The following is an 18,148-nucleotide window of genomic DNA, read 5'->3' as shown; positions in this document are numbered from 1 at the left end:
GCAGTAGTTATGGTTTGCTTTTGCTGGGGTGACCATAGGTAACAAATGTTTTGTTTTTTCATTTACCGCTTTTTCTATGCGAGCAGCTGCAATGTTATGAGAGTACTGTTTTTTTTAATTTATTATTTTTTTATCATTCTACGGTTAGGGCACATTGTCAGTGGGTTGGGTCGGACTGGGGCTGGATTGTTGGTGTTGTGGGCAGGAGTGGACCGTCTGGGGAGATATTTTGGGGGGCTGGGACGGAATTGCATGGTCAGGGCTCAAAATGCAACCCCCCCGCCCCATGCCAGCATAACTTAGATGTTTGCCTGAGAGTGGCTGTCTCCCATGTGGGTTGACCGTTCGCAAGCCCAGGAATGGGGATCCTGCTGGGGCTCCTTAGAACTTCCGCTGGACTTGGGGATGGTCGACCTACATGGGAGACAAGGTGCCCAAGGCTGGAGGCATCACCTCCAACCATCCTGGAGTTCTAGCTGGCCTGCATTACGGCTTGAGGGGGAGCTGTCTCTCACCCACATGAGACAGCTGCCCAAGTCCGGGGACATAACCCCCCGGACTATCCTCGAGCTCTGAAGGGCCTGCAGTACTGTTTTGCTTGGTGGTTGCGACACCCCAGGCCCAAATCGCTAGGTGGTCCACAAGAGCAAAATTCCTCTGCTCTGCCGGAAGGCTTGGGGTTACCAGTGGTTTAGCCTTTTCCCTTTGCGCCAAGGTAGGTGCACCCACACATGTGAGGTACCATTTTCGTCGGGGACACCTGTGGGAACTTGGGAAGGTAGGACGTGGTGCTGGCAGCGTGTTTCGGTGGGCAGAGGGAAATGTCTGAAAATTGTTATTTTTTTTTTTTTCGCCAAGTTTCCGCCTTTGCCAGGGATTGTGGGTTATACATTCTGGAGCGATTCACGCAAGTCAGACCTCTGTGGATTCCCATGGGTGACTTTTCAGAAATGCATGGGGTTCCCTGTTTTCCTTGGTGGCTGCGACACCCCAGGCCCAAATCTGAAGGTTGTACACAAGAGCAAAATTCCTCTAAACCTGCTCTGCCGAAAGACTTGGGGTTACCAGTGGTTTAGCCTTTTCCCTTTTCACCCAGGTAGGTGCACACACATGTGAGGTACCGTTTTCGTCTGGACACCTGTGGAAATGCGGGAAGGTAGGACATTTGTTGTGTTTACGTGGATTTCATAAAGTTTTTGAACATTTGCTGCTGCACTTTGTCTCACAACCCTTTAATTTCCCAAATGTGACCTACATTTAGTTGCTGCTTTAGGCACTATACACTTTTGTAACCTGCACAAGTCTCCTACCCTTCAAAAGGTCTTGCTGTGCCCTTTCAAAAAAGGTGTGCATGCGCTTCCTCACCACATTTGTTTTCTTTACTTAGATATACTAAGTACGTCTGTTTAGGTCGTAAGCATAAGAAACCTGTGTACCATGGCTCAGTTTTTTGCTCTTGGTATTGCTTGTTTTGTGAAACATTACGAAAAATGTGTAATTTCCTAACTGGAAGAGTCGGGGGAATGTAGCGGGGCATTGCTTTTCTCAAAATTCACAGAAGCCATTACCATACCGGGCCAACCATGTCCACCACATACATTTTTTTTTCTCTCCAAACCATTGTATTTTTCCCTACATAGTTGTTGCCTGACCTGCGTAAATCACCCCTTCCTAAACTTGTCCTATTGGAAAAAAAGGGCTAAATCGCCTACCTCTCACAAAACGGCTGGTAACCATATCAAAATGTTTTTTTTGGTTTCCACTCAACCTGTTCTTGAAAGCCTGGAAAATGTCGAATTCAGCACAGCAAACATGTGTTCCTAGCTCTTACAAGGGAAAATACACAGGCTTCTTTGTACATCATTTTATTGGCATTTTCTGAAAAAACCCAAACTTTTCTCCCTTTTTGGTTATTTTCTCTCACGCCCCTACAGCAAACTCGGATTCCTTGGTGATGTTACAACCGCCTACATGTGGGGGGGGGGGGGGGGGAAAGGGGCCAAATTTGGCCAAGATAGCACATGTAAAAAAAAAGTTACTAGGGATGGAATGACGACATACCGAAATAACCAAAAAAAGGCCTTGGCACTGGGATGGGGGGTGGGGTGGGGAGACCCTTGGCAGTTAAGGCGTTAAGGACATTTTCAAGACTGTCTTTCTCAAACCGCATCCGGCTGCACCGCTGACTGTTGTCAAACTGCAGTCACCAGAGCTGTCTGAGACACCTCGACCATCCATTCCAGATCCGCCAACCAGCACAGAGACAACGATTCTTTACCTCGAGCCGCCACGCCGGACAGTCTGCAGATGTCTGTCCAGCCTCGCTTGCCAAACTGCCTGCTGCCCGGTACCCGCAGCTGTCTCCCACCACTAACTCGGACCAAGCGCTGCAAAGCGCCTGGGAACTGCCACGACGCTGTCGAGCACCAAGAACTTCTTCAGCACCAGGTACATTGTGGTTCTGCCCCCCAGGTCCTTCTCTGAAGGCCTCTAGAGACCGTTACAACCCTTTGCCCCCTTTGTGCTGAAACCAATTATCTTGAACATTAAGACTTGATTACTTTACCAGCTACCCTTCTGTCAGTATCCAAAGTGCTTCCCTTTCCTTCGTCAAACTGGCTGTCCTCTATGTTCCTTTACTGGGTCGGTTGTATTTTGTAGTGTGCTAGAACTGTCTGTTGTAGTAATAATAAAGTAGATATTTTTATACTACCTTGATTGAACAGTCCCTTTTATCATTGGGTAATTGTATTTTCGCTGTCTTACAACTAATCAACGATCCACGAACTTGCATAGATAAGCCTGCCGTTCCGTCCACGTTACAAAAATTGGACAAGGAGGTCTTATAATTCTCTTGTATTCCAATCTGTTCGGATCCCTTCTGGTGTGCTAGCGGTGTGGGATTGATTGATGGTTTCGAATCCGATATTCAGCCCTGTACCACTGGTACCCCGGAAGTTGATTTGCCACACACCAATAGTATGCAAATCAGCCTCAACAGTGCACCAAATCAGTGTGCGCAACCCAAACTGCTAGGTTCCAGCCCCTCAGGCTGGTAGCACAAGCTTCTCTAGGCCAATTTCATCCTTGTCGTGCCTCATCTGTAAGACGATGCTTGATTCTCTGGGCCTAGCAAGCAAGCGACCTATACATGTGCAAAAACTGTATTCACTTAGAGAGCCTCAATGAAAAGGCGTATAGTGATTAGTGATGTGGCTTGAGCAAACACTGCTCATGTCCTCTTCGTAGCATTCCATTCCTTTAAGGACATCCCATGAGACTGCTGAAAGGAGGACTAGGACTATGAATTATGGTGAGTAACTTGCGAATTCGCTAGAGCAATGGCATTCATTTATTTTGATGTACTAGGACTGATGGCGAGAAGGGGCACTAGTACTAAAGTTAACTGTTAGCACTGGCGCCAGTGGTGACCGGGAGATCTGGCACTAGTTAATATTATTGAAAGCAGTAATTGCAAGCATGGTGCTTTGGGTGATACCATCTGACTTTGTCTTCTTGAATTTCCACTCGCCAGCCAGGACACCACAGGCGATATCTACTACTTCAATTTTGCCACTGGCCAGTCGACGTGGGACCATCCGAGTGATGAACATTATCGTGAGCTTGTGTTACAGGAGCGAGAGAAGCTACAGGCACTGGGAGGCGGTGGTGGCTCAGGTGGACCCAAGAAAAAGGAGAAAAAGAAGAAAAAGGAAAAAAAGGAGAAGAAAGAGAAGAGGGACCGTGAGCTGCTAAAACCCACCCCAGTGAGTTTTTCCCACCTTATACATTACACTAAGAAATTGGCCAGTGGGGAGTGAGCATTTGCCTGGACGTGTGCAGCTAGGGTGGCTTCCTTAAACCTGACATTAGATTACTGTAATAAAGAGAAGCTACCTTGACCTATGTGTAACAAAGCTGAAAGTTCTGGTCAATGTACCTAGTCTTTAATGTAGTGATGCCTGGGCACAGGGTGGGTTGCTTGGCTCCTTTATTAAAACCATAAAGGTATAAGTTCTTCTTTCGTAGGTGTTATTTTCACCCCAACTTCTTTGCTGCCCTCTCCTCAACTCTCAAACATTTAAAGCAATTGGATTCCCTGATTCCAATTGATAGTCAGCCCAAAAAGCAGGCCATATATGCAACATGCACGCAGCAAAATACCCTTGCACTTGTACAGACGGTATTGGTTGCTGAGTGGATGGGTGATTAGAGCACACAAGCTGAAACGAGGGCAAGGAAATCAATAGCTTATTTAAAAAAAATCATAGCAGGGAACAGTTCTAGTGGTTCCCCTTCATGCCATGACTAGACTTTGAGATGTAACGAGGCCTGTAATGTCACCAAACTAGCCTGCTAAGTTAGGGATAATAATATTCACCAATAAGCTCTTCTCTAAGGCAGCAAACAGAAGTTACATAGGGACTTCCTGTGCGTTCTCCTTATTCCGACACGACATCCTTAAAATGCGACATCTAATAAAGAGAGATTCATATCCCTTTTAATCTTTTAATGTTTTCTTTTTCTTTTTTTTAAAATTTTATTTTAACCATGAGATCCATTTCCTCCTAATTTATTGGCATGCTATACGGTAGGATGTTCATATATTTTCAATGTAACCTTATCAATCTGTTTCTTCACAGGTATAAATGTTACTAATGATAAGGTTGATTGCATTTAATTTGATGACTCTAAGTGTGCATTATCTATTTAGGAAAGGCAGCCAGATCAAGGGCTTCTTCGCTCACCATCCAGCTATGAAGTATCATCTTCGTTCATAACTTCGGAGCCCATGAGCTCTGAAATGGAGCACGGACGACTGATTAGGGCTCAGACCCTCATGAATGAAAGTAGCACAGGGATGTTGCCAGAATCTAGCGGCTTGCTTGGCCCCATCTCCCCAAGCCTTTCAGGCAAGCTGCAACCCCTTCACCCATGCCAAACTGGCCGAAATCGGCATGTTCTTGCAGATTTTGAGAAGATTTTGGGAAGACCTTCATCCTTTATAAAAAAAGACCTTGGCAGGCAGCAAGGCCAGGACTTGTCCATGGAAACTGAAGACTCATCTGACCGTCGAAACTCTGATTCAGAGGTGGAAGATACAGATTTCTACCAAGGTGCAAAGCCAGGACCCAGAGAGGCATTGATGCATCTCTCCTCTGGTATTGGCCTTCTCAGAACTTTGCAGTCACCTCTTAGCGTCATTGAAGAAAGGGACTTTTCCGTGGAGCATCAAGAAGGGGAACTACTAGGAGACAGACCTAAATTAGTAGATCTTGCTTCTGATAAATGTTGCACAAAGATCACGGGTCTACCTACGATGGTGGAGCAAGCTTGTTTCATGCAAGAAATACCAGATAATTCCTCATTTCCCAAATCCAAAGATCCTCACCTGCCAATGAAAGAATTCAACAATGTTCCAATGGAAGAATGTTCCTCCGTTGACAACTTTTTTTACAGTAGGACATGTGAAAACGTTGTGTTGGAGCCCAGTATCAAGGAAGAACTGGACATGGAAGAAGATGGTGAGTGGGCAGATAAGTCAGAAGATCTCAGCTTGTCTGGCCGAGCATTTGAAGGCAGGCGTAAAAGAAAGCTGGTGGACCAGGCCATGAATCTCCAGGCTTTGAAAGTGTGCAAGAGCAGTGACCTGGAGGGTGAGGGTGGGGAGGAGGAGGTTGCTACTGTAGGGTGGATTGAGCCTCAGCAATTCGCAAATTCATGTGATGAAGGAACTAAGCTAGAGCATGCCACAAGCAACCAGACATTAGCCCAGAAGCTATCTAAAAATGCCAACACTTCTCCCAATGAACAAGGAGTCCAGAGCACTCCTACTGATGGCCAGAATCCAGAACCCTTGTATTGTGATAGAGAAGGCACTCTGGCAGCTAGGGCTCCTGTGCCCGTCCACTCTCTAGATTTTGGAACCTTCTGTAAGGACCAAGTAAAAGATAGTGAAAGTACCCTCTTTTTGGAGCTTGACTGCCAGCAGAGAGTTGTGAACAATGTTGGTGAACGCATTGAGCATTGTGATCAAACGCTGTGTAAGTCAAGTAATGCACTGACATATCAGGCTCCTCAAACGATTGTTGGCAGATTTCTTCACTTTGCACAGAAAGGAGAACAGCAGGCAAGTTGTACTGAAACACGCCCAAAATCACTTTTTCCCAAAGCTAGACATATTCCTTCCAGTATAGGATACTTACCTTTTCATCTAGCAGAAGGCACCCTTCCCTCTCCCAGAATAGTAAATGATGTGTTTAACCCTTTCATCTTGCGCTCAGAAGATGAGCACAGCGGTGAGAGCAGTCGGGGTGACCATCTGGAGTCTTGTGTTTTGGGTGAAGTGGACAATTTCTCCTGGGATCCGCAGAGCTGGCACAACATGGAGGCAGAGGAAGATCTCTCCAGCATGCAGGACTCTGCAGCCTCTCGCTCGCTGATGCTGCCACTCCCCCACCAACCTCCAAACTCAGCCGAGGAAGGATCTGCCAGTGAGGGCTATTCTGAAGACCAGAAATACTACCAGCACTTACTTCGGATGGTGAAGCTCTCGAGAACTGTAGGGAGTGATGGTAGGCCGCCCCAAGGAGGAACGCAAACACAAGATCCTTACCTACAATCTCCTTGCATGGAAGAAGCTTTTTGTCTCCAGAGTTCGCTGGAAAAAGATGTAGAACAGTCTCATAAAGCCAAGGGACCTGATAACCCAGGACCAGGCTCCTCAGCAGAACATGAGTCTGAGCAGGCAGTGCCCTTCATCCTCCCTCCTCACCACTCTCCAAGGCCTGACTGCCCTGAGAAGTCTAATGCAGAAAGTCTGCAAGGAACCGACCAGGTTGAGATTAAAACACAGAGCAAGGAAGGCAGCCTTAGGATCTTCATAGACAGACCAGTCTGCAGCAAGGTAGGCAGAAACTGACGAGATGAGTGAGAGAATGACAAGGGGTGAGAAGCAGATATGTAGGAGAGAGAGAGAGAGAGAGAGAGAGAGAGGGAGAGAGTGCATGCATCACTTGTTTGTTAATCATGTACAGTGTATCGGAAGGAGCATGTGGCCATAAGATAAATTGCGTTCACTGCTTTGGCCTCCCAACTTTAATTGATAAAGACACCAAACCCCCTACCCCAAGACTAAACCATGGTGCAGCTTCAAGGAAGCAGGAGAGGCTTTTGGTGCAGATATAAACCAAGACCCAGTAGGATAAACTTTATCTTTGTGAGATTGTATGCTTCAGATAAGCAGGTTCTTTATAGCGATTATAGATTTTGTCTACAAGAGTGCACCTTACAGGTATTGATTTCTGCTGGTCCTCCCTGCCAGCTTTCTACACCCCCTTTGCACCATCTCTTCGTGGGCCTTCATGAACAGTGCACATTTCCTGTATGCCAACCCTTCCACTTTTGTATTCTCCTTTGCCTTTCTTCAGTATGTCCCATTCTGCTCTTAATTGTAATATATCTCCCCTTGCTTTCACCTTCCCACCCATCTGTTATCCCCTTTCTATCCTGTGTCTGCATCACCCTGCAGCTTCCTTCTCCTGCTGCGTCTTTCTGCACCGCCTCAAGCTCTCCCTTCCTGCCCTCTTACATGAAAGGATGTCACTTGACCCTGCCATGGCTTGGGTGGGGTATGCAGGCTTGAGTCCAACAAAACACCCTAACAGTTGCTTTGAATACGCCATTAGTTTATATTCCCACATGCTGAAGAGACTAGGGATCAGTGAATCACAAATAGGTTACCAAATATGAATTATATAACTGTCATTTTCTGCATCTAGCCCTCTTGTAAACTTGTTCCTTTTTGGTGTATATCCAAAGTAAGGCCCAGTTCTTCAGCAATCCCCTCCCAAACATCTATTTTTCTCTGCATTATAATCAGGAAGGGACATCTTTGGAGCTGTTCTCCCTACACAGCCATCACTCTTGGCCTTAATGTCCTGTAAAACAAAAGGGGCTCTCCAGCTGTGTCTCTCCTGTACACCTGTAACTTTTTGGGTGTACATGAGAGATGGATGCAGACTTGCTCTGTGAATATGAATGATGGCCACAGAGGTTGGCTTGAGTCGGGTGACAAATGGTGACAATTGTTTTCCCAATGGGACTCTGCTCTACAGCTATCCATCCTGTAGGCATGATCTGTCTAAGCTGGCAATCCTTCTAAAGACCAGCTGGTTCATGTGACAGGGTACCCGTCACAAACAGCCACTGTGGAGATTTAAAGCAGTTCCAGGGGGGTTTATTGGAACTTAACAACCGGTAACATTGTGGTAGAGGCTAGTGGGTTGCAGGGTCTACTGGGTCTTTAGGAAAGTTGGCGCTATGGCTGTCACGTTCTCTCCAGTTCCGTCGGTTTACCCCTTCCCTAGCCCAGGTCTCCTTAACACAAATGCTCATATGATATTGCCACTTGACCCATCTGTCTATTTCTCTACATATGCCTGTTGATGGTCCAAAACTACAATTTCAACAAAGGTCAAAATCAAGAAAATCAGTGTTGCAAGATTTCCATCATAAATAATCAGAAATACAGAACATACCACATTTGGAGTTGTGCCAATACTGTGCATCACTTGCTTGACCTACATCGACAACTCCAAATGTGGCATGTTCTGTATTTTTTATTATTTATGATGGGAATCTTGCAACACTGATTTTCTTGATTTTGACCTTTCTGTTGAAATTGTGGTTTTGGATGTATTTAATGTGTTATGTAAATGTGGTGATGCAAATCACATCTTCTAACTATTTATATCTATGAATTGCAATGTGGGATTTATACAGCCTTGAAAACGACCTGCTGGTCGAAACACGTGTCAGCTGTCTGATATTGAGAATGAAAACCGAACTTTTGCAAACTCTTGTTCTGGAATATTCTAATGTTGATGCTGAATGGCTTTGTTTTCTTAACCAACTTGAGCATGGGTCACCGTTCCCACCCCAACAATTTTGATCTCTATTGCTTTCCAGATCTGGTGGATGAGTTGGAGGGTTAGGAGTGATCGCTGGCAGTTAATTTTACTATTGTACAGTTTCAATATTTAATTTCAAGAGTGGTCACGAGCGCACAGCACTTATATATCGAATCCACAGTCTTTAATTCCTTCTGCCTATTGATGTTGTCCATAAGACGCTGGCTGACTCTAACCATCCTGGCTTGGTGTTCTAGGAATGGTGCCTCCTTCCATGCCGTTCCACTGACTCGTTCACACCTGACCCCTCCCTACCATGGGTCCCAAGATGTTCTCCTCCCACCACGCCAATATCCCTCCAATTTCGAACTCCTCCGGTCCACCTCCACCCTTTGATCTTGTCTCTTCTTACTCTTGATCTTACTGTCAGTCTTAACTGTAACTACCTCTCTGTCTACCCCTGCCATTCTCTTCTCTTCCTTCCTCTTTAGGGAAGGCTTGGTATCACAGGTATTGACACTGACTATGGATACAATTTATAAACCTTTATTGAAAATGTTGGGGTTGGAGAAACTCCTATTTTTCTCTATAACTAAGATGGGTGTATCTTCGACCATCAAACCATAAATAAAACAGTCCTAGGAAGTCCATCAAATCAAAATGGCCTATGCTAACAAAACCTAATGCCTGCCCTAGCTCTTATACAAATGTGTAAAAAGGACAAATGCATGCAAAAGGAAAAGTCAGTGTTCAAATGATAATGTGGCTGAACCAGCTCTCTTCCCCACGTTGGGACTTGCATATTAAGGCGTTCCTTGTAGGCAGGATGACACCCTGTGGCTTGGTTTCCAACACAGTTCAAAACCGTGGATCGGGACTCGCCTGGCCTTCCACGTTAAAGTCTCTTTCTCTGACTTCTAAATTAAAGCTTCAACCAAAACGTTCATAAAGGTCCCCCTCTGCCGGGCTCAGACCTTTCACCACACTGTTCTCGTAGGTCCCCCTCTGGCTCCCCAACTCTGCCGGTCACCTGGAAGGGTCGCTGGTGTCCTTGAAATACAATGCAATCTTCACTTATTGGATCTGGCCTTCTCCCCGTGTCTTTCGTAGTCTGTCGGAGGCAACAACCTCCAGTAGGGAAGCCTTGGGGTTTTTAACCCATTGCTCTTGGTCCGTCGCTCTGCTCCAGGAAGTTGTGCTTGTTCTCGTATTCCACCTTGCTTAAAGTGTCTTTAGATGTTGCCTTTTATTTGTGTGAGGAGAGCAAACTGGTATCAGGTGTACGCACTTCGGGTAGAGTGCTTGACGTTGCCTGACCCGAATACCGGGACATGTCCAGTACGATGTGAGAGAGTTAGTCTGGTTACTGTCACCCTCTTCATCGTCCCAGTGTTTGTGTAAAAAGGAGCGGGCTGATGGGACTTCGGAAAATCCTACAAAATAGGATAGGGCAGATGAACAAAAGAGGTAAGAATGCCGCGTCTCACCATTGGCTATCTCACCCCCCACTCCCTGAAGACCCCTCACCCACATGATCCTCCCGCACTGGTCCACTCCCAGGTACTGGATCCAAAAGCGATGACCATGTCCTGGCCACCTGCATAACAAGTCCCCGAGGACTAGCGAGTGAGGCACTCTGGTTTCTCGCACCTCCCACTCTTTTTTTCCTTGCCTCTTGCTTTTTATCTGTTCTTCTGTCTCTCTCTGCTCCTACCATGACTCCTATCCTCCCACTCCCTGATACCCTGACTTCCTCTACTACTATTCCTATTCTGTTATTAGCACTATCACTCTTATACCTGTCTTCCCTCTAGTCTTATTCTTCATGTCGGTTACAAATGCTACTACTTACTACCTCTCAATCGTTACTCTAGCTTCTCCCACTACCTACTATCTCTACCCCCAACTACTACTACCTCTGCCACTACTACCACTCCTCCTCACACTTTCCCCTCACTCACAAACCCTCCACACACTCCCCCCTCCCCAAGTAAAGTAGCCTCTGCACTTCTGTCTCTCTCGGACGTCCTCCACCACCTCCTGTCCTCACCCAACTAACCCACTGTCAATCATTCGGGGCACCACTGTAAGTACTGTACCCTCTCCCATGATTGGATACTTATGCTACCAATCACCTATCTTGCTCCAGAAGGTTTCAGGGGAAGGGCTTGGTGGGGGCTGATAAAGGCTTTTAAGCCCCGTGCTCTTTTGCCAGGAAGTGTTACAACATTTAAACCTGGACAATGGATTCATCCTTGGGGAACCCTCATGCCCCGAAATATGCCTGGTAGCATAGTGGGTCATCATGGCCTATGGAGGCCTTTATTTATAACTAATATAGATTGGTAGATGTTTCCATGAGGTTGTTGTAAAGGCTTTTGTCCCCTGAAAATGAATCGCTGGTGGACTGCTTTACCCACGCAAGCTCCAGCTGACAGCCAGCTGGAGCAGTGCTTTGCCTTTCCCGGTGCAGCCCTGTGTGGTTGGACTCACTCCATCCTGCGGCGAAGTGCATGCCTTGTCCCACTGCGCCACCATCCTGGTTCCTACTCTACAGCACTTGTCTAAGTCTTCAGGATGCGTCTCCTCTGCGCCAGTGTTCTCTTGTGGCGAGGATGCCACCATCTGCACAGTTAAGGTTAAGGGACCTACTCGCACTCGCTCAGGCATCGCAGGTTATTTGGGTTGGGCTACCTGCCCTGACTGGGTCTGTACGCAAACCTGATCACATGCAGTTCCTTTCTGCATAGTCTGTGTGACAAGTAAGATCCAGCTCTGCATCTCTCCCTTCTCTACATTAGTAACCTGGCAGCTATCACACCTGTATACCCAGTAATGCCCAGCTCTACAGCTATCCCTCCTGTGTAATGCTGTACTCTGAAGCAATACTCTTGCACCATGTCTCCCTTGGCCTGTCCCCACAGTAAGGCCCAGATGGGCAGCTCTTCCTCATACATCTATGGATTCTAAGCCTATGTTCCTGAGAAGGCCTAGCTAGGCAGCAGTACATTTCTCCTTCTCCAGTGAAGCACTGCTCTGCAGCCATCTCTTCAGCACACCTCTCTTAATTCGCTTTTGTCACTTTAAGGCTCGTTTCTGTAGCTATCTCTTGATTGAACCTATTTTCCCTGTATCCTTCTTCCTTGTAACTTGCAGGTCTGCACCTCTCCTGCTGTACACCTGTTCCTTTTGGTATCCGTCCCCAATAAGGCATTGCTCTGCAGCTATTCCTTTCATAATCCAGTCACATTTGTCCAGTTTCTTTGCTAATGGTCAGCTGCAGCTGTTCCTCTTGGGCTCTTTTTCCACTTTCTCTCATTTGTTACTTTTGACGTGCAGCTCCACTAAGACCCTGTTCTTCTAGATCTAACCCCTTGTACGCACCATGCTCCTTGGGCTTATTGTCCATAATGTCTAGCTCTGCAGCTCTCCCCTGTTTACCTTTGTCCATCTTGGTCTGTAGTCTCTGTATGACTTTCCTCTTAAATATCATTTTATCTGTCTCTCCAGTAAGTCTAGCTCTGTATGTACCCCCATCTTAACCTCAATATTTGCCTGGCCCTCTCTAAACGCCACATTTGCAGTAAGGTCTTGCTAAAAATCTGTCACATTTGTACATTCTGCCACACAGGGAGCGGTAACCTTGATCTCTAGCCACCCTACCCCGCCTGTCTTACATGGTGATACCCACAGTCTAGCTCCTCGGCTAACCCACAACCCGCACACAGTTATCCCTTTTCACTCCCTGCATTTGCTTTAAGAGCCAGCTCTGCACCTGTCCCTCCTGTAAACTGGCCATTTTGGTTTGAATACCCAGTAAGCGCCCCATCTGATGCTACTGTTTGTGTTTCTACAAAGGAGAGCTGCAGACATGCCACGTAATCGGTAGAACAGACAGGTAGGCTGGCGGGCTAGCTGCAGATCGGGGCCTTAGTGGGGAGACATCCCATGAAGGCATGTGAGCAGAAGTGATAGCTGCAGAGTATGGCATTAGTGAGGAGGCAGGCCAAAAGGGCACATGCAGGAGGGATTGCCTGCTGCCAAGCTGGCCCTTGGTTGCAGGCAAGCTAAAAGGGCTCGTGTACATAAGAGATCACTGAAGAGCTTCACTTTAGGGGGGAGGTTGGTCTAGAACGAGAAGACTATTGTACAGCGGGATTGCTGCAGAGCAGGCCCTTAGTGAGGAGACTGCAGGTGATGCCACAGGGCTGGGTTTTGGTGTGTAGACTTGGGAAGTGGGCCGGTGTACAGAATGGATTGCTGCAGGTTATATCTTAGTAGGAAGACTGGCCAAGAGGTTTTGTGTACAGGATGGACCACTGCAAAGCTGAGACTGTATACAGGAGGGATTACTGCAGAGGTGGGTTTCAGTGGGTAGAGTGAGCAAGAGGACCTGTGTACAGAGTGGATTGCTGCAGAGATGGATCTTAGTAGGGAAACTGGGGTTTGCGTACAGGATGGATCACTGCAACGCCGAGACTGTATACAGGAGGGATTTCTTGCGCAGGTGGGTAGAGTGGGCAAGAGGACCTATGCAGAGGGCAGGTTGGTGGTGCAAAGCTGGGCCTTAGTGTGGGTTCAGACCAGGAGGGACAGTGTTCATGCAGGATGGCTCAGTTTAAGTCTTGGCTTATATGTTTGGCATGAGTCTGGATCATCATTGTAACTAGCTAGGCTTTGTACCTCCTGATTTAGAAAGTCAAATCTGTGCGTCTTGAAACTACCCGGATGTGTTTAAAGGTTAGGCCTCCTACCTCCATTTGGAAAGTCAAATCGGAGTGCTTTTGAAATGGCTGCTGTGCTTAAAATCTAGGCCTTGTACCGCTGTTTAGAAAGTCAAATCTGTTTCGAAACTACTGGATGTGCTTTCATATCTGTGTGTGCTTGGAATTGCTGGCTGTGTCTAGGTTTTTTCCCCTCTGTCTTGTTATCTCGCTTCCTGGTTCGTGCTTTCAGCTGTTTGTTTTAACCAAGGCCCTATCCCTCCTGGACACTTGACTTATTGTACATTTGATTTGTTTGCGCCTATCTTGCTGTTAGGCCGCCTGGTGAGTTCCTCGTGCACTTTGCAGTTTCCCTCCACCTTGCCTCCATGGTGATCTTCATATCCTCTATCAGCCATCCTACCTCTCTCTTCAAGCCTGAAAGGAAAAGGTTTAAGAGCACACTCCTGGTCTCCAACCCAGGCCTCCCCATCGCTGACAACTACGTCAATGCTTCCTTCAGGCAGACTATCACTGACATCCTCTTTGTTGCCCCCACTCTGGACCTATGGACTCCTCATATGGTCTCAATCCTCTTCCCCCTTCTCTTCTTCGCCCATGAATGGTGGAACCAGATGGGAAGTACTATTGGCACACTTCCCATCCTCAAGGTGTATCATGAATGGCATTGTCATTGCCAAGGGCTCTCAGCCCAACCTCCTCCTTCTTGATAGACGTCTTCCGTCCATCAACTGCCCCCCTTTTACTGCCATTACTCCTTCTGCCATCCTCTTGACCCCTTTGCCACCACTGACTGGTGTAACACGTCCCTGTACCCTGCCTCAGAAAACTTTCAAAGGTTGCAACTAGCTTCACTTAGCTACTCTCAATGCTCGTTCTGCCATTAAACACTCTTCCGTCATCTGTCTCCTTTTTGAAGACTTTGATTTAGACTTTCTTGCCTTCACTGAGACGTGGTTCAATGCCAGCTCTGTCACTGCTTTTGACACTCTTGTTCCTGCGGGCTACATGATCCGCTGCAAACCCAGGCCCAACCGGTCTGGAGGCGAAGTGGCTCTGATCTTCCCTGAATGGGTTCCTGCTACCATCATACCCACTCAATCCTACTCCTTCTTCAAATGCCTCGTCTGCAGGCTTGGTTATCCCTCTTGCTTACCTTTCCCACCATCTACGGGTCCCTTGGCCAGGCCTCCCTCTTCCTTTCTGAATGGGCCAAGCTCTCCTCTTCTCTCCTGACGTCTACCTCCAAGCTGCTCCTCCTCAGAGATTTCAACATTCATCTTGACTCTTCTAATGCAGCCACTGTACTCTTCTGCGACCTCTGTGACTCTTTACCTCACCATTCTTCCCTCCGGTCCGACCCACTCAGATGTGCTCATCTCAGGAGACATCCCTATCTCCAACCTTCTCACTACACCTCTCTGCTGGTCTGACCATGCTCTCCTCTCACCTGGAGCTCCTGGGCTCCCTGGCTAAGCCTCTGCCTGCACTGCCGGTCTCCTCTGTCATTCGACCGATGAAGCGAGTGTCAGTCACTGCTTTTTCTGCCACTTTCATCCCCCCTCCTGCACCTCACCATCGGCTCTCCCACGGACACAGCCCTCGCTAACCTCCACCTCTCCATCTCCAACACCCTTGCCCGTCATGAGAATCCGTATGAAGCCTGTCTTCAAGCGCAACAACTAGTATGACTCCGACCTAGCCTCCCTGAAATGCAAGTGCAGAGTTGCTGAATGGAAGTGGCAGCCTTCAAGCACATCCACTGACAAACTGGCCTATCGCCTGCTCCAAAGGCAATACCGTCTCTCAATCCACTCCAAGACGAGGGCCCATATCCAAGCTTGCATCTCTGGGTCCATCAATGATACGGATAAATTGTTCAGAATCTGTAAGGAACTTGCCAATCCTACTGCAGTCGCTGTTTCTCCTCTTCCGTCCCAGGCCCTCTGTACTGCACTGGCCTCCCATTTCACAACCAAAACCCAGGACATTCTGTTGTCCCTCTCCTCTACCCCCTTTCCTACTCCCCCCTCTCACCCTCCCCCATGCTCTCCTCCTTCTGGCCCTGAACACAGGATGCTGTCACTAAAGTTGTCTGATCTATGAAAGCCTCCTTCAAACAGGTGTTCCACTGCTCCTCCAGAACTATAAAGGACAATATTTCCTCTCTCGCTCCTGCCTTGGCTGATTTCTGTAACCACTCCTTTGCCGCTGGCTCCTTCCCACTATCCATCAAGCACTCCCTTGTGCAACCTCTCCTAAAAATGCCGTCTGCCAAACCCCTCCTGCTTGTCTAACTACCGCTCTATCTCCACTACCCCCTTCCTGGGCAAACTCGTGGAGAAGTTGGTCATCTCCCAACTGACCTATCACACTGAATTTGTTGGCTGTCGCCATTAAAAAAAAAAAAAGACACGTTTTTACTTTTTATTATTTTCAACAACCAAGACAAACCAAAAAAAAAATACAAAAAAAATAAAAAACAAACAATGGCTGCACAGTAGCACACCACATATCATGACATTAATTCAGAAAATTAAATAATTTGCTATCAGTGTCTCATGACCCCTTTCTGCGAAATGTTCACACTTCTAATAGTCACATCAGATGTGCGCTTCAGAGCCATTTACTGAGTCTAACCAGTCTAAGTGTGCCACCGGCCTGTAATTGAACTAGGTCAGAGGACCATGAGACAACTGTAAACCAAACCCCTTGTGTGCATAGCCCAGATTCCCCCCAACCCCTCTCTGATGCCACAGACGTCCTCCCACTACCGCTCATCGCAATCTGATCACTGTCTGGCCATTCGGATGACTGTCCTGGGGCCCCATCATCCGTGGGTGCAAACATTGTCTGCATTCACATATTCCACAGTCACATCACTGACCTCCCTATTCACTCTGTACAAAGCACGGTGCCATACAATCGTCTCCGCCTCCACCTACACCCACCTATTCAGATTTACCCATCAGGCCTCAATCCTGGGTCCTGCAACTACTTTCCACGCCATCGCTATCTTAAGCTTTGCTAAAACACATATAAGGTCCTTGATCTTGGTAAGGTGCGCGGCCCCCTGCCTACGGGCAAACCTACACCACGACGATTCCTCGGGTGTCCAGTCATGCGTTGTGATCACCCTGCTAATAACTTGTCTGCAACTTCATGCCAGAAAGTTCTGATCACTTAGCATGGCCAAAACATGTGCAGCATACATGCTCTCTCATTTGCACATGTGGGGCATCTCTGCACTGAAATCGCTAAATTGCCTGTGGGGGTCAGATACGCTCTGTGTGTAACGTATAATTGCATCATTTTTAGCCTGGCATTGCTATACACCCTTTGTGCATACAGCAGCTACCGCCCTGGCCCATTCTCCCTCTGTGAATGCACGGCCTATGTCTTCTTCCCAATGGGACCGTACCCTGAGCTCCAACATCGTGACAGTGTTCAGTAATATTTCATAAAGTCTTGAAATCACATGACCACCCTCTGACAAGAAATAGAGAGTCGAGCACCGTGTCTCACTCCATTCCCTGCCCGAATTCTGGCCACCGGGCTTCTGCCGCTCTGATCACCCTGTGATAAGTTAAGAACTGACCTATAGGGAGATCATACCTCTTCTCCAGCTCCAGGAAGCTTGCCAAAATGCCTTCACTAAACCGATCCCCCAAGGTGATAATCCCATTTGGCTCCCAGTGTCGTCTGGAACTGCAGATCTCCTCTTGGTCTTTCCCGCCTGTATCCCTGCCAGTGGTATGTTGTCAGAGTACGGATATCGCCCACCCACCCATCGCCACAATCTGTACCACATCCTCTGCCCCAAACGCAGAAGCGCAGACTTTCCCTTGTAACTCACCCTCCGCACCCAGACCATCTTTCAGGTAGTAGGGCGTAGCAGCGTCCTGCAGTAAATCTGTATCCAGTGTGGCCTCGTCTGCTAACCAAGTCATGACAAATAGCAGCTGTCCCGCAAGATAATAGAGTTCAAAGTGTTGCTGCTTAACTCTGCCATCCTTAAAATCTCTACATAGTGTACTCGGCGAGATCCCGCTCCTCTTCCCGCCCCAGATAAAACCTCTAATCACAGATTCAAGCTTGCAGAAAAACAGCCATGGGATATCATACAGTAAATGTATAAAGCCGTATAAAAGCTGCGGAAGCACTATCATTTTAAAAAGCACCACTCTGCCAATCATGGAGTGGAAACTTGTGCCAGAATTCCATGGACCTCTCTATTCCCTTCATAGCTCATACCTTATTCATCTCATGCTCTGCCTGGGGTCATGGTAAACATCTATCCCCAGATACTGTAAAGTATCTACTACCCACTGCAGCCCTAGGCCCGGCAGAGTATTCTGCCCCATCCCCACCAAACCTGCCAGGGGGGGGATGACCTTGACTTGTCCCTACTTACGGTTATGCCTGATAGTCGCGCACACCCATCCAGAACTTCCAGGATGTATGGCAGTTTAACCCCCGCTTTGCTTTCTGTACATAGAGGTAACATATCGT

General features: G+C 47.5%; 1 protein-coding gene across 4 annotated transcripts in view; it reads left to right on the top strand.

Annotated features, from left to right (window-relative positions):
- The window catches only part of CEP164 (centrosomal protein 164), a 586,844-nt gene that overhangs the window by 190,076 nt on the left and 378,620 nt on the right, over window positions 1-18,148 (top strand). For all 4 annotated transcript variants that reach the window (XM_069614472.1, XM_069614471.1, XM_069614470.1 and 1 more), the window contains exon 4: window positions 3,536-3,767. In XM_069614472.1, coding sequence (XP_069470573.1) covers window positions 3,536-3,767 — 232 coding nt within the window. The remainder of the gene's footprint in view (window positions 1-3,535; window positions 3,768-18,148) is intronic.

The sequence above is a fragment of the Ambystoma mexicanum genome, chromosome 9 (assembly GCF_040938575.1).
Source record: "Ambystoma mexicanum isolate Mex_15411 chromosome 9, UKY_AmexF1_1, whole genome shotgun sequence".
NCBI lineage: Eukaryota > Metazoa > Chordata > Amphibia > Caudata > Ambystomatidae > Ambystoma > Ambystoma mexicanum.
The sequence above is the reverse complement of the archived record's forward strand: the minus strand, read 5'-3'. Positions and strand labels throughout refer to the sequence as shown.